Source organism: Solea solea, chromosome 17, assembly GCF_958295425.1.
Source record: "Solea solea chromosome 17, fSolSol10.1, whole genome shotgun sequence".
Lineage (NCBI taxonomy): Eukaryota > Metazoa > Chordata > Actinopteri > Pleuronectiformes > Soleidae > Solea > Solea solea.
Genome location: NC_081150.1, coordinates 5,870,268 through 5,887,707, shown reverse-complemented (window position 1 = coordinate 5,887,707; position 17,440 = coordinate 5,870,268). Strand labels below are relative to the sequence as shown.

At 44.0% G+C, this 17,440-nt stretch overlaps 1 protein-coding gene and 1 long non-coding RNA gene across 5 annotated transcripts in view; one reads left to right on the top strand and one right to left on the bottom strand.

Annotated features, from left to right (window-relative positions):
- Window positions 1–14,742, top strand: part of LOC131443700 (uncharacterized) — a 140,837-nt gene extending 126,095 nt beyond the window's left edge. The window contains exon 4 of the long non-coding RNA XR_009233662.1: window positions 14,619–14,742. This is a non-coding gene — a long non-coding RNA (uncharacterized LOC131443700). The remainder of the gene's footprint in view (window positions 1–14,618) is intronic.
- The window catches only part of bcl11bb (BCL11 transcription factor B b), a 29,125-nt gene continuing 12,908 nt past the window's right edge, over window positions 1,224–17,440 (bottom strand). For 3 of the 4 annotated variants that reach the window (XM_058613557.1, XM_058613556.1, XM_058613555.1), the window contains one exon: window positions 1,224–6,217. In XM_058613557.1, coding sequence (XP_058469540.1) covers window positions 4,095–6,217 — 2,123 coding nt within the window. In that variant the 3' untranslated portion in view covers window positions 1,224–4,094. The remainder of the gene's footprint in view (window positions 6,218–17,440) is intronic. The other variant, XM_058613558.1, reaches the window with a different exon arrangement.

Sequence of the window (17,440 nt, the reverse complement as noted above, 5' to 3'; positions counted from 1 at the left end):
ACACACTGTGCATTCACTATTTCTGTTATGTTATCCAATGGTGGAGGAGGCTCAAGTAAGGACAGGCCTGACTGCCGCTGGCTTGTTGTCAAGAAATACTGGATAGGTCCCTGTTCCCATGCCAAGAACATTTATCAAGCATAAGACTCTCAACCATTAGCTTCACGAGTAAATTTAAATAGAATGTCGAATAACATAACAATGATGGTGATCATAAAAAAAATATATGTTATATTATTAAAAATATCTAATTTTTTTTATTATATTGCACTGGTCTCCAGGTATCTGGCATTCTCTCCGTGAAAGTGCGAGTTTGCAGCTGCTCACTGAAGCCATGTTAAGGCCAAAGACAACATCGGTGCTAATGCAATATAGTTGCACGGAAAAGTGTTTTCATTTAATAATCCTGTCTTCTTTAGATGTATTTCTGACACTCCAAAGTCCAGTATTTACAAAACAATCCGGGGGGAAATATATAAAAGGCTTTTGGTGGATGGTGTGTTTTGTAAACTTTTCATTCATCGCATATCCTTATCTTCACATCCTGTGAGGTTCAGGTGCAGTCAGTTGTCAGTTGGGTTATCTGCACCAAAGCCAATCAGATTTCAAATTATCGGCGGTTTACAATGATTATACAGCCTTTTTGGCAGGAAAAGATGCAGCTAGTTCTTCACCTTTGTTAGTGCACTCTGGTTATAATAATATGTTTTGTATTCAATCTATTGCAGATATTGTGAATGCATTATTTTCTGTATATACTGACTCGGCTGGCAGATTTGTTCACTAAATAATGTTGTATTTCAGGTGTGATGTGCAGCAGAGGAGAAGAAATAAACAGATTGAAAAGTTGTTTCAGTCATAGAGCAATTGCAACATTTATTGAAGTGTTGGCTTTCTTGTATTGATTTTTCAACACATTACAAAAATACATATATGTTCAAAACAGCCGACGTGTACTGTTCTGAAGTCACTTTTTTTCACAATGATGCACTCCCCCCAAAAAGAACAAGGAAACTATTTTGTACAAAGAGTGTAAGTGAAAAGTGAAATATGAAAATGTATTTAAAATTACAGCTGCAAGTGCCATCACAAGACCTTCAGCCAACCACGAGGAAAAAACAGCAAGAAAACATAACGTCCATGGATGTATCATAGAATCTGGAAAGCATTCCCTCACAAACCATAATATTCCCCTGCAGAGGTTTAGCTTTTTAGTTCTCATCTAATTTTTTTTTTCTTTTTTTTTCTTTTTTAATAATTTTTGTTTTACATCCTTGAGGGATAGCTTCACCATACAAACAAAAAGGAAACTGAAGTGAGACCATGAGTCAATAATGGCACCACTCTTTTTCTTTTTAGAAAATAAGAGTATTCTGGCATGATTCTGCAATATTACATTTAAAAAATTGTCTTCCCATACAGTGAACAAGTAATCATACAGAAACATATTTATGAAGATAAAATCCCTCCACCAGGATAATCATACAAAACTGCTATGGCATTCAAAAACATTTGAAAGAACATTGGAGAAAACAATACTTTATTATCATTTTTAAACACTTACACAGAGTATTTCATTAATGGCATACTTCAACACTGTAAACATATTGTAAGACTGAATGTCCATGTGTGGTCTGGATCACTGTCCCCATTTCAATCTGATGTATTTCATACTTGTATGGCTCATTGTATGGCCTGACTGTGAGCTGAATTCTGCTGGAATGAATACACTGTTCACTTACAACAGGGATTGGATTTTTGCACCCATGCATCAACATCTTTAAGCAAGCTGAACGGAGTTCTTCAGACGATCTCCCGCCTCGTGTTAATTCACTGAAATATATTGAAATATGTGTGAGCTGAATAGCTTATGGAGAGCTGCTTTGACCTAAACATCATTTCCCTTTCTGAGAATCACAAAACAAGGAATTTGCATTGAAGGTACACTGTGTTCCCTTTTTTTCCACCGAAAACAAAAGTGGCACACATAAAACCTGACAACAGGCCAAAGAGGCGGGTCAAACTTTCAAGTGAGGATGATTTTGATGACTTGAGAATTGCAGTAGTAAGATGACTGATGTAGTCTCAATCTCCTTTCATGTGGCTTTGCTGTCTCCCTCCCTCTCACGCTCACTCCATCGCTACTCTGAGGGTCCGTTATGAGATGTGGCCACTAGATGTGCATTTTGGGTACAAAACAAAAAGAAAAAACAAAAAAGAAAAAAATCGAAACACACATTTCATGTGCTTTCAATTTCATTTGAATGACTCTTCTCCCTGGTCAAGGTCTCGCTCTGTCTATCTCCGGCCATTTCTGTCTCACACTTCTTCATTTCTCAGCTCCAGTCTTTCATTTTTACTCAGAAGAATAGCTTGCATCAAGGTCGCCCCGGCCATCCCCTCGTGCAGCTGTGCTTAAAATTATCATAACTCATATAGCCTCTCTTTCTTTTCTTTTTTTCACCAGATTCATTTCAGAATGAATGATGCAGAAAATAAAAACCGTAATCCCCAAAAGTCACGAACACGCACACTGTCTCAAAATCTGTTACTGGGAGTTAAACCCATATCGCTTTGTGAGGCGAATGAACCGGCTTCCTTTTAAAAGCCGCACTAATGCATGAATCTGAGCTAGTGAACTGTGAAAAGACGCCGTCAGAGAGAGGCTTAGAGCACGCTGCAGTGAGAAGAACACACACGCTAACACATATTGATATAAATTTCATTTCAAAACCATTTTGTGCATCCTAAAGGAACAAGGGGAATTCGGCCCGGGTCGAAGAGAGAGAGAGAGATGCCATCTACATGAGAGGGAGATAGAGAAAGATTGAGAAAGTGTTACAATTGTTGAAGTAGTTTTCGTTTAACAAATCACCTTTGAGTAAGCACACATAAGGTGGGGGGGGATGGGTGGGGGGAGATAATCAAGTAGGTCTGATAAAGCAATAATGTATGGTAGTTACACTTAGCATATACGGTGGATGAGGCAAGCAGCTGGTCTTCTGATTGTTTAATTTTAGGCCGTGTTTCACGTAAAGTCAGGGCTACTTTAACATTTAAAAAAAGAAAGGAGAAAAAAAAAGAATATATTTACAAACCATAAACAGGACTCTTCTTTTTCTCACATTAATCACAAGTAGTCTCAACTTATTCAACATATTAAATATGTTGGATTAATCCTACAATAGGAATGTTCTGAGCATTAAGCAGTTTAGGGTACCTCCTTTAAGTGCAACCTTTATTTATGTCCTTACTGTAGCAAGGGAAGCAATACAGTTTTGGGAATTATTCACATGCCAGTTTCTTGTCTTTTTTTTTTTTAAGGGGCAAATTCCCTGAATAAGTTAAAATGATATTATCAGGTCTATAAGACAATGTTGGGTTTTTTTTAAAACTCAGCATTATATTTTATTGTCAGGCTGACATTTAGTGCTTTAGGCCTGTACGGGAATGGATTGTAGTCCGCTGTTGCAGTTAATATAGAAACAATTATTTTTTTTAATTTTAAAAGCTAACGGCTTCTTACAGCTTTACTCTCACATCATAATACGCTTCCTTTAAGGAAAAAAAACCCAAAACATATTTTGTATTAAGGGGGATGTCTCTCCAATATCGCATTTTTAGAAAAAAAGGTTTCTCTTTTTTTAGCACATTTCAAAACTAACTCCATATGAAATCCCACAAAGATGTACCTGCACATGCCAAATATCATTACAAAAATCCAATAAATACAGAAATTATTGCACAGTAAAAAGGCTCCATGGATTCCTAACTGATAAAATCCTCAGACAGTTTGCCAAGAAACACCAAGTAGGGCATTCCAGACAAGTTCTCATTAAAGTTTCCCTTTGTTTATATTCTCAGGTGGCAGTTTCTGTGACAAAAAAAAGATGAACATCAATCAGTCTCAAATTTCTAAGAGAGAGAACATCCAGCCAAGCCCCATAGCTGAAGAAGTGGTTATAAGGATTCTCTGTGTGTGTGTGTGTGTGTGTGTGTGTGAGTACTGTATGCATGTGTGAGTGTGTGTGTGTGTCTATGTATGTGTGTGTATGCGTTTGCCTGTGTACACTGTATATCTAATGGTTGCTGGCTTAACCTCTGTCCGCCTGCTCCAGTTTGACCCCACTGGCCATCAAATGTTCACCATGCCATTTCTTCATGTGTTTTTCCAGTGTACTGTAGACACTGAAAGGCATGTGGCAGATGTCGCAGCGGTATACCTCTTTTCCAAACTGCCCGTGGGTCTTCATGTGACGCGTCAGCTTGGAGCTCTGGGCGCAGGCATAGCTGCACAGGTCACACTTGTAGGGCCGTTCCCCCGTGTGGCTGCGTCGGTGCACCGTCAGGTTGCTGCAGTTCTTGAACACCTTGCCGCAGTATTCGCAGGTGTCATTCCTCCTGTCCTTGGAGCTTGGGGGCCTCCCTGGTCCTGGTCCCCGCAGGAGAAGAGGAGTGCTGCTGCCGCTGCGGCCTGATGCGCTCCCTCCTTCCATCAGCTCACCAGGTGGGGTGGAGAAGCGGAGGCTCCCTGTCTCTGAAGAGGAGTGCTCGGAGGAGGTGGCGAATGGTGACTGACGGGAATCGGTGAACCCCAAGAAGGGTTCTCTGATGAAGTGGCGTGAAGCGGCATAACCAGCTAGGAGCTGAGAGTAGACATTCTCCGGGGAGATAAGAGGAATGGTTGGGGGAAGCTCCAGCTGTTCTTTCTCAATTTTGATCCTCTTGTTGTTGGAGGGGCTTGGGCTGGTAATGGGGGTGGGTCTACGCTGGAACAGCCCAGGGAAGGAATCTGCTTCAGATACACTAATTCTGCCATTCATCACAGGCCTCTGAACTTCCTCATGTTCATCTCGCTCTCTCTCCTGCTCCCTCTCGTGCTCCCTTTCTCGTTCTCTTTCTCGTTCTCTTTCTCGTTCTCTTTCTCTGTCTCTTTCTCTTTCTCTTTCTGCTTCACCTCTCTCTCCACCATCACCGTTGGACTGTCTCTCCAGGCTTCTCTTATTAAGGTTAAGTCTAAGATGATTGTCCACATGGTTGTATGGGTGCATGATGCTCACCCCGCCACTGTCATTTATTCTGTCCCTGCTCATGAGCTTCTCCTCAGGAGACTGTATCGGGCCATTCTCCCTGTTCCGGCTTAACTCCTGTGAGTCCTCACTCAAGTTGGAATCTGGCCGACTCCCATTCCTCAGTTCCTCCTCCTCTTCCTCCTCTTCCTCTTCCTCCTCTTCCTCCTCCTCCTCCTCCTCCTCATTGTCCAGTCCCATTACTCTTGAATCTCCTTCTCTGCTCTTTTCCTCACCCTCTCCTCCATCTAACCTATTCCCCTGCTCTGGGGAGCCACTCATTGACCCAGACTTGTTGTGCATATGTGTCTTCATGTGCCTTTTAAGCTTGCTTGCTTGGGAACAGGCATGGTCACATAGATGACACTTGTATGGCCGCTCTCCGGTGTGACTGCGCCTGTGGACGATCAGGTTGCTCTGGAACTTGAAAATCTTGCCACAGAACTCGCAGGATTTGACTTTCCCCGGGGCCTGGTTTTGACCCGGGGTGTCAGGAGGGCTGCAGGAACCATGCCCTGCCTGAGAGGTGGGTGGCTGCGGGGCATAGGTGAGAAATGCCGGGGGCTTGGCACCAGGCTGGAAAAGCGTGGGACTCAGCAGGCGGTGCGTGGGTGGCACACGGTTGGGTGAGAGGGGGGGTGTGGGCCCACCATTATTAGTCGTATTGCCTGCCAATTCCCTCAGACGTCGGGAGAAGTCCATGGAAGGAGGCTCCATGGGGGTCATCCGCATCACCCTTTCAAAGGCACTGGGGTGCTGGGACAGCAGCCCCATCTCCTCTGGGCCTAGCCGCTCTAGAGGAGGTCTTGGGGGAGGTGGAGGGCTGACAAAAGGTGGCGTTGCAGGCAGCCGGGTCTCCATGTACCCCGGGGGAGGGGGGTGTTCCCTGAGCAGGGGCGCAGCCATGCGGAGGAGGTGGAATGGGTTGTTGGCGTCACCGAGGAAAGTCGGGAGTGGAGAGCGGGGCAGGCCGTCAGCACCAGGCGGCGGAGGCAGCGCCATGCGGGGAGTGAGGGAGCAGTTAACCAGGTGGTTTTCAAGGTAGATGCGAATGCCATGAGTGTGCTGGGCATGCTGAAGCAGGAACCAGGCGCTGGTGAAGGTCTGCTTACATGTAGTGCAGATGTAGCTGGATGGTTCATCTTTATCTGTGGGCCAAAAGAAATAAAACATTAATGTTGTACTAAACACGGGCAAATCAAATATGCAAACAAACGTCCTTTTTTTCTTCAACATTTTATTTCAGTATATTACTTTCCACTGCCTGCATGTTTATTAACAACCTTTGTAGAGTTATGTTTAGGAAAATTAATTGTTCACTCATATTCGCTCTCTGAGTATAAGAGCCTTTGTCTGTGTGCATATAAATGTTTTGAGTGTGTGCGTGTCTACAGGCTAATGCAGATGGCAGGTACTGCCCTAAGGCCATGACACATTATGCTAATTCTAATGTCAGCTAGGTTTTAATACACAGATCCATCTCGTCTACTGTGTCATTTCCATATGGAGACAGGGGAGGCAGCGGTGGAAGAAAAAGAAAAAAAAACACCATTGGGGGGAAAAAGGAAATATGGGAACAGAGGGAGAGAGGGGGTGAGATGTGGCATTAGAGAGCAAGAGAGATGCACAAAAAGCGAGACAGGAGAGGTGATGGAGACAATGTGTAAACAGTAAAGACCCCTCTGGTCTTAGCACAGCATCCACATTAAATAAAGCTCTACGTCACTGGTGTAATAACACGTACTGTAAAGTGATCTGTTGTGGTCTCTCTCACACACACATGGACACACAAAAAGAGACTGTACGTCACTCACTGACAAATTGCCCCTTTAAATGGTGAGACTTAATAATGCTAAATGAATCTATCAGTCACTGTAGCAGGGCACTGTCAGCCTGCTTCGACTCATAAAAAGAGCAAGGGTTGGGGTTCATCTAATGCAACACAGGCGAGCACTGAAGAGGCATTTCCACAGTCTTATGTTAGCTGGCATCTGCATCTACTTTATGATCAGCAGCTACCGCAAGCAGAGTAAAGTCAGTACGGTGGTCCTGAAGCCAAGAGCCCAGAGGGTGAAAACAAGGATGGAGAAGTTGCTCTTACCCAAAGTATTATGTGCTCACAAAAAAATGAGCCTTTAAGACGTCTGTCTGTCTCAAAGCCACCCGTTGTCATGGAATGTAAAACACATAATGCGGACACGTCTACATTTTCTTTTAATTTTCTTTCTCTGTCCCTCACAGTGCGATCACAAATTCATTCACACACTCGCACCGTGCAGAGCAGATGAGCGGAAGCTGATGTTGGATGAGTGTCTAGTACAGGAAGCTGATTTGGCAGTGTGATTGGTTTGGCTTTCCCCAGGGGAGACTGGGTCAGAAAAAGTTAATGAGGGGCTCATTTACTGTTTCTGTCTGTTTTTCTCTGCTATTAGTGGGCCTCTGGTGCAGCCGTCACTCGCACTGTTTGCGTGGGGTGGGACACGACCTGACTCCTGCTACTAACGTGTGTGCGAGTGTGCGTGAGTGCATGTGTGTATGGACAAAAACCCCGGGAGCATGTACGTGTACGTGTGCGTGTGTGTGCGTGTGTGTGCGTGCGTGTGTGTGGGGCAAGTAGTGGGCTGCATGCCCGTGTTTAGTTTGGCTAGGCTTCACACAGCTACTTGGCAGCAAAGAGCTGGACAGCTTAACAGCTTTGGACGGGGAGAAGAGAGCGAGAGAGGGAAGGGTAGAGGAGGAGGAGAGGAGGTAAGAAGAGAGGTGGAGGGACTTTAAGGGCCAGACGTGCTTGAGTACACATGCACATTCACACACACACACACACACACACGGCATATTTGAATACCCTGAGAGACCGAGAGGTGTCTATAGACTTGGGAGCTGTATAATCCCATCAACACACTATAGGATCAATATGAAGTGAAGATGTGAGATTGGGAGACGGACTGATGAACCCACTAAATTGACCAAATCGGGTATTTTTCTTTTATTTATTGTTACTTTATTTGTATTTTGGTTTGCACACATGGCCTCATCAATAAACCCAAGCTCGCCCATCATGCAACGCCCCCACCCCCCAAACAACCTTCCACCCCATCGCAGCCATAGCAACACATTTGCATCTTGTCATATTGTACACTGCCGAGCCATATGCTGTTAAAGGAAGCGTGGCAGCTAATAGAGTGGCAGCTGATGGCTACTGCCTAATGACGGCCTAAGACAAATGTTATCAACTTCTCCAAGAAGCAAGCGAGCAAGAGCAGGGGGAGGGTAGGAAGAGAAAAGAGGGGGGAAAACACAATGGAATAATAACAATAACATATATACATACATGTATATATGTATATATGTATATATACAAAAATGCTCAGGGACATCCACCGCACGTCCACTTTAAACACACACACACACACACACACACACACACACACACTTGAAGGGTGTGAATACATCGTTTAAGAATCACAGTGGGCCGTGTCATGCTCCAGTTTGTGCCAATTACAGTCCACCACCTACCACCAAGGTCAACTATCATTTAGAACAGTCACATTCTCCTCTCCATGCAGTCACTGATGCTGGACCTAATCACCCAATTTACACCCATCAAACACACAGACTCCCATATACTGACACACACACACACACACACACATCCTCAGTGAATATGACTGTGATGAGAGATTCAATGAAATGCAGCACGATTCTGCGATACGGTACTTTAATACAATCAATACAACTACTTGTGACTGCAACAGTGTGACAGGATGCATCGAGGGGAAAAAAAAAAAATGCATCCGCCCAGGTGTCCACCCAGCCAGACTCTTCCATTAAACAGAAACACAACCTGAGACTGGCACAGAGACCAGCTCTTTGCCCTGTTCAACAAAACGAGGGCTAAGGGCCAGGAAGCCTGGAGGAAGTTATTAAAACATTGGCACATGCATGGAGCTGAGGTGGGCCAGTAATAATGCTCTCCTTTTCTCCTGGGTTGGTTTTTTTACTAAACCACCAGGCCAATTAACCCAGTCTTCGGGGACTAAGATCTGAGCTTTACATCAGATTTTATTCTTTCCAGATTGCCTTTTATAGCCATTATTTTTCCTTAAAAGTACAAACAAAATGCCAGTGAATGAAGGAGAGCCATGGTATTGACTGTTCGCATATGGCCAGTGTAGAAAAGTTGGTGTAAGCTTGGCAGGGCTCAAGTAGACACCAAGCGTATGGTGAAGACATGTGGATTTGTGTTTAATCTAGGAATTCACATATGCCACTTCCCCAGCATGACTCTGATTTATATTTCGAAGCATGAGCTGGAGCGCTGTCCATTTATTTCACCCTTACATTCGGGGGCCTCTATTAGATTTTCTAATCCAAAAGGACTTATAATAAGACCACAGAAAAATAACAAAACTCCACAAGCTCAGCATTCAACAAGATGGGCAAACTGGAGCTTCACAGCTGATGGTGAACAGTGAGTGGATGTAATGAGTGTTCACTGATGCCAGATTTACTCTCACAAAGCTCAGGGAAAAGAAATCATAATTGAAAATAAGTCGAATTTGAACGCTGGCCCTCCAGCTTCTCTGCTGTGGCACATTGAGGGTGAAAGCAAGGTGAACGATATTACATCCAGGGAGCAAAGTTTGTAATAGAAACAGAAGATAGTGCAGGTTCTGCGTGTTAACAAGGAGGTGAGTCAGGAAGCAGATGAAATGTTACAGTAGGTGTCAGAGGTGTGTGTGTGTGTGTGCGTGCGTGGGCACCCACTGCAGCATTCCTGGGGTTCAGGTCCGCTGTACTCCTCCAACATTCCATCAAGGGCGACAGAACGCCACGGCGATAGATTAGCATACAGAACAAAGCCGCCCGCAGGCTAGGCCACTGGGACTCAAACCTGCCCCTGCAGCCCCTCCTCTCCTCTACCGTCTCCGTGCACGCACGCACACTTTCACAAAAACACACGTGCATGAGCCAGCACCAGCCTTCTGGGGAGTACGCGTGTGTGCACCTGTCAGGGGTTAGCTGACACCTCTGCTGCTGGCAAAGCAGCTCCTCATTAGCATGGCTGTGATCTAGGGGTCCCCAGGGGTCCCAGCCTCCTCTGCTCACCCCTGTCCCCTCCCTACACCTCTGCTCCTCTCCTCCTTCTCACATCTCCCATCTATCCCTCCCGCTCCTCCTCAACCTCCTTCCTTCTTCCTCCGTGCCCCACTCCCCTTTGCTCTGATGGCTTGTTTGTCATGAAGAGGGCTAATCAGGAGACACAGGGCCACACAGATCAACTGTGCGCATGTACGCGTGCGAGTGCGTGTTTCACATAGACCACGTATGTTAAGCTATGGCCCCGGTGAGTAGCAGCTGACTGTCACACATATGTAGTAAAAGAAAGAGGGAGATGGAAAGACAGAAAGAAAGAGAGAGAGAGAGAGAGAGACTGTGGAGGGTGGCAGTAGCAGGCAGGGGGTAAGGCTCTCACACAGTGTGACTGGCTCCATGCTAACTCAAACCAGCTTTGGCCTGCTAACCATATACATGTGTGCGTGTGTGTGTGTGTGTGTGTGTTGTGTGTTTCTGCAGCCAATATGACCAGCTGAAATGCCTGACAACCCAAGGGAGGATTTAAAGACACAGTGCTCATTTGTGTATTCAGTAAAAAAAAAAAAAAAAAAAAAAGTGCAAGGGACTACAAGCAATGCTCAAACAAAACTGTTCCTTTTCAATACCTAACTATATTTATCCCTTGATTTTTTTTTCTCCCCCTCCCTCCCTCCCTCCCTCTCTTCTCTCTTTCTCTCATGTTCACATCCAGCACCTGTACCAGGTATCTGTGTACTCCACCCTGACCCTCATACCTCCTGAGATACGGGTCAAATGAACAATAAAAGGGATCAGGTATCTCCAACAACTTGATCACAGACACGCACACATACACACTGAGCGAGGCCAGCTGCACAACAATGCACGAGTGCAAGAGGCTCTCATGTAGCACGAGGGAGCGCGTTACTGCCATGAGGCGAGCCATCCCAGCGAGGGCACAGGGGACGCTCAGTGAAAAATAACTGGAGAGACCTTTATGTCAGTAAAGAGCTATGACTTTTGGCTCCCTTCTAGGTCAACGGGGGAGAAAGAGGGAGGAAGAAAGGGGGAGCGATACAGGCACAAAAAAAAGATAGAGAGAGAATGAATAGAAAAATAGGGACAATCCATGAAGTGCATTAGCTAAGCTCTTGGTGGCATTTCTCTAAGCCTGACTCATCATCGTCATCATCCGCTCCTAACTGGTCCCAGCTCCTGCATGTGTGTGTGTGTGTTTTGGGGATATGTGCACACTCTTGTGGGGTCCGCTGTCTATCATGTGATGCTGACAAATGGATGACAATCATGCCTGTGGTTGCGAGATGCATCGGAGGGGTGTGAGATGAAGGAGAGGAGGATAGGGAGGGTGGTAGGTGAAAAGGAATCGCATAGTAAGAAAAGGAAAGACAGTGAAGGAGGGGGAGAAGGAAATGGCGGGAGAGCAGATGCTGTGCTTTGTTTTTTTTCTGAGTCACCTCCATTTCCATTTTAAACGAGAAGTACTAGTGCTTTAATCTCTCATTCCATCCACTACGCATTTTACCATGACACAACAGCGAAAACAAATGACATAGAATGGAAAAAAAGAAAAGGAAAAAGGAAGCAATGGTGTCCGTAAGGGTGCTGACTTAAAGAAACAGTCTGCCACTGAGTGAAATATTCTCAGGGAAAACGTCCCCTTCGATGCAACACAAAAAAAGGGTCAAATGTTTGGATAGGTGATAGCATCAAACGACAAAAAACACAAGCAGCTTTGACAATGAAATGGAAACTGAGTTTGTGGACTCCCACAATGTTTGTTTGAGGTTTTACATCCAAATGAGCTCCAGTTATACCCCTTAGGGACTCTCACTTTGTCCAGAAAGTCAATTTCCTATTCACTGCCAGTGAAAAGGAAATTGACTTTGACATGTGAGTGACATGCGAATTCGGCTTTGTGGGTTTATTACATTTTTCGTCTACTTAATCTATTTATACAGAGAGTGCATGAAATGTGTTATCATGTTTTGTTTTGTTTTTGTTTTTTTTTAAGAAAATGAAAATGTGGCTTGTTTCATGCTTGATGAATTACATTCAACCCAAACTCCTTTTTATATATATATATATATATATATATATATATATACATATAAATCCCTCCAAGGCCGAACGTACAGCAACTATGGTTTATCTGAAAAAGGAAAAGAAAAAGTGAAACAAACAGCTTGTCGTGTACAAACAGTAGTGCACACGCATACTGTAAGCATGTGTTGTGCAGCCATTTGCCCATATTCAGAGTGAGCATCTCAGTCTACCATTCTGTGACAGGATGCTATATTCTTTCAGCAGTAGTAATGTTCCCCAGCTGGCCTCTGCCCATTGGAGCCAAGCAGCCTTAACTAGCAGCCCACAGGAAAATACCACTGTGGCCCTGAATGTTGCACACAAGTCCTTCCAATCCAATCAGCCTGCTATAAAACTTGCCCCTCACATGCTTGAGAAATGGCACAGAGGGCATTCCAGTGACTGAGAAACAGAGCCCGAACATGCATGAGCTATTTCACTATTACACTACAATTTCCCTCATTTAATATTTAATTCCCGCTATTTAAGGTTGCGAGAGGATGCAGCGCATTAATCCCCTTCTGCTTGGACACAAAGCAGAGGCTGCGAGACTGGAGAGGGCACACGGAGCACTGCATCATTTGACACTATTTTTGACTTACCTAATTAGTGTTTGCTTACTAAACGGGAGCAACAACGGCGGAGGGTGTTAAAAATATAACTAGACCAGACGTAACTGCTTAACTGCTCTGCTAGATCCATTAGAAACAAAAAAAACAGTAACCTCCTGGAATCTTGTCCCATTATTTATTTATTTACTTGTTTATTTACAAAAACATAACGAGTTAATGGCAAAAAAGAGGTGCTGGGAGGACAAATGCGGCACCTTTGGAAAGATTATTTTTTACCGTTTGCAGTCTTTGTTCTCAGCTATAGGGTGAATGCCTGCAGGCTGCAGCTTCATCATTAGCAAACAGACATAAACTTTTCAAGTAACTGCGGGCGTGGAGGTTAATCGCATCACATGTGACCCATCAGGCAATTTTCACCTTCATACGGTAACGCTAAACAAGGAAAAAAAAAAAACATTTAACAATTTCTTTATTTAATATCTTTATCTGCTGATCGCCCACAAATCAACTTCTATCTAAAATTAGCGACGGTAAGAACACAGAGACGATCTCTTTCAGCTTTTATGTGCCGTGTGTTTTTTTTGTACAGTGTCTATCTGTTGATCTACTGCTCTTGTCTCTGGAGTCTTTATGATAGTTTGACGGCCGGCGGCACATTATAAGCATAGCTCTGGTCATGTCTCCAGGTGAATTTTGTTCTCTCTCTCTCTCTCACTCAGGTAACCTCAAATGCTCCACACACACACACACACAATGCAAATGCAGACATGCACTGTATATAGATTCATCTTTCAACGTACACACCCAGCACATATTTATGAAGTGACATGTGAGTGTGTGTGATGGGGCTGAGTTTGGCCCCAGGCCTCCCCCTGTGGGTTCACTGTGGCCTCTCCCTCTCTCCCTCTTTCTCCCCCCCTCTCATTTCTCTCAGTCTCTTTCTCGATTTCTCTCTGTCTTTCTGGCTGTTATCACGCTGATACATTTCCTGCTCCTGGCACGGCTCCTGCATAGCTTATGGTTAAAGAAAGCTTTCATCTATCCAGTGCCTTTAGGACACACACACACACACACACACAAACACACACTCACACCCACACAAATGCAAGCGCTGGTACAGGCCAGTGCTGCCCCGCCAGACCACAGGCCCAGACAAGCTCCACTGGCACCAATCACCCTGATAACATCTTAGGCTTTATTTCATTTTGGCTTGCTCTGTTCTGCTCTGGGAAAGACAGACACGGAGAAGAGGGCTCTCTGGAAAAAAAATAAAAATATGAATTGCGCCAGTATACAGGGAGAGCATAGCCCCTTAACCCTGAGCAGTTAACTCCCCTGTCTGAAATGCCATCTCTGGACATGACAGTGCAAGCCCTTGTTCATACAAAAAAACACGGGTGAGCACATGTATTCATTTTATGTGTAGGTGAGACGATAAGTTACTTAAAAAACATATTTATAATAAATTAATCATGGTGGGAAATCATAATCCCTCACTTTGAAAGGGTCTGTCCACCCAAATTATTAAAAAAAAAATCTACAAATGCAAATACTTCTGGTTTATTTACTCAGACGTACTTGCCTCAACCTGCACAGAAAAAAATGTGTTTGAAATATTCAGCATCGACGTGTGTTACCAGATTATATGTCCCTCATAATCAGAAGTGTAAACAGATCTCAATGTAAAGTGATTTTATTTCTTGAAATGGTAAAGGATGTGTTACCCAACCCCCATTTTTTCTGTAGAAAATAAATGTTATTAGAAATGTCTTCCTCTTTGTCATCTTTTCTTTTGTAGGTTTGAACACCACAAATGAAATTCCCCTTATCTGCCGCGCGCTGCGGCAGAGACACACATCACTAAGACAGATATCTCAAAAACCGGGGCAAAGTTAACCGGATTTATCTGCATGATTAGGTAAGTGAGCAAACGTCTTTTTGTGTGAACTGAACCTTTAAAATTAGATTAAAAATCTACTTAAAAGTTTGCCGTTTTTTTCCCCCCAGCATCTCCTCACCCATCAGCCACCACAGAACTTTAATGGACAAAAAAAAATTGTGTTCCTGTGGATGTGAGTGTTGTTTTGTGAGTATAAAGGTTGGAGACACTTTGTGGTTTGTAAACTCGATATTGTTCCTGTTACACTGCTTTATATTGAAGTGACAAACCGACATAAAAGAAGCTCATGTTTGTCATGTGTTTGTCTGTGTCTGGTGTTCTCTCTCTCTCTCTCGCAGTAATTGCTCAAGACAAATAAGTGGATGAAATAAGGGGAATCGTAAGGGTACTATGAAAGGCTTTCAATATCTCTTGCGGTGAGGCAGCCTGTAAAAGGAAAAATACGGCCGTAAACACCGTCTCCTCATTTTCTTCCCCACTATCCCACCCAATCAGAGCAGCAAGATAATAAGATAAGGGGAAAGGAACAACAACAGTGAAGCAAGTAGGATTACCCCCTTTCTGACTGTCTAACAAGTGCCATCTCTTTTCCTTTCCACAAATACTAATGGTGGCCCTTTTACTCCCAAAGGCAAACATGCTACCTTTCAACAGAAAAACCGGAGTGAACACTCCAGTCAGAAAATCTTTCCATTTAGCCCTGAAAGGGCCACATTATACATTATGCACTATTGTGTGGCAGCCTGCACAATAGCTGAACACACACAGACACGTCCGGATTTTAACTGCATGTCTGTCCTGAGGAGAGGTGTGCAAGTTGCTCAGCAGGTTCTGCTGTAGAGGCTTGCATGTTTCTGTATTTAAAAGTGTACATACACGTTTATATTTCTGAAAAGACAAAAAAAAAGTGCTATATTATTCAGTCCTGATGAAAGCACATGAATTATCAAATGTCACAAACAGTGTAGAGAAGCAAGAGGTAGCTGAAATAACTCCAGCGCAGTCAAATTACCTTGATTATAGCTATTTATGCATTGAACATAAACACTTTCACAGATTCCCCCACTGACACAAGGCAGCTCACGGTCCACGGCAACGAGGCCATGACGCCCGCGTCAGCACTTCACTCAGAGCTCAATGCAAAGCGGCGTGTTTGTGTTGAATACCAGCGCGCCATCATCACTCTCCATGCGTAGCAGGGACGGGGTGTGAGGTTTCTAATGCCTCTTAAGTAAGGCTGTTAAGGAGCATGGAGTCCACACATCTGGAAGACACAGTCAGTCGGCACATGCTGAAAGTTAGCGGTGGCGCTCGCAGTCCAAATTAGTGGCGAGTTTTATTCCCCCGCTGTGGTAGGAAAATATCAAATCTGCTGCCATATGAGTGCCATAAAGCTGGCTGTGGAGCGTTTGATGCCTTCATGTGGGAGCCTTTAAGCTGTGTGTGTGTGTGTGTGTGTGTGTGTGTATGCGTGTGTGTGTGTGTGTGTGTTGGGTGGGAGATGCAGGCCTTAATGTGAGATGGGAGTCATTGTATGCATTCCTGCATGCACATGTTTTGTGTGTGTGGCTCATATCGGTGTGTGTACTCCTGCATGCGTGTTTCCATTTTCTGTATAAATGTGTGAATGTGCGTGCGTGTGTGTGTGTGTCAGGTGGCTGCGGCTGCGTGCATATGCAGCTGTGCCATTTTTGCAGCACCCTTATAGACCTAGTTGACCCTGCAGAACGTAGCAGACAGACAGACACAGGCAGAGTCAGACGGCCCCTGGGGTGGTCCTGTCTGAGGTGCAGTGTTATGGGCCAACGCCACTGCGGGCCCCATACACAGGCATGTGTACTGTAATTGTGCACACCCTCGCCCAGAGACGTGCATGTGTACCTGAATGCTCACACAGCAGCATCGTATAATTAAATAAATAACCACAATATGGAAATTATTTAATTACATAATTTCCATGTGCGCGTGTCCCCACAGGTTCGCGATTTACCGCTTAGTTGTAATTCTTAGAAAACGTGTCTTTTGATTTTAAATATTAATGTTAATAAATGCATTCAAATATTTCTGTGGATTCTGGCAATGTCTGCCTGTAAGGTGCAGATATTGGGGCCACTCTAGTTTCTTGTTGTTCATATACATTGTACAAATGTAAAAACTTATAACTATAACATCTATTCAGGCTTGTTTCCCTGCATCAAAATCAAAGGATCATCCTCTGCTGTTTTACTAAGCAATGGCTTGCCTATAAAGAAAGTCTTGTAATCTTTACTGTTTTGTTGTTGTGTTGAACTTAATCAAGGCCTTTGAATACAGCGCTGTTAAACATCTCTGTTACACCATCTCTTTCTCACTTTTTTTTTTTTTTATCATTTTCCTAGATTGCATTTTAAAAGTGGGGGGAAAAAATTAAACTCATACCAAAAGTATGTGCGCAAGCGTGCATTCATGTTATTCAGTGGTGGAACTGATGTACTCCCCCTTTTTTTTTCTCCCCCCCAACAGCAGAATAAGGAAATATTTACCATTCAAAGAAACCAGGAAATGCAAAAAATGAAAATAGGCACACATGCCTAACAGCAGACACAAGATAAATTCCCTGGCAAGCATTCAATTCACTCATGTGAGAACACATAAACACAGAGAGACTGCTCCAGAAATGCATGAACACGCAGGATACACACTTGCAGGCACAAACACACACACACACGCATGAGTGCACA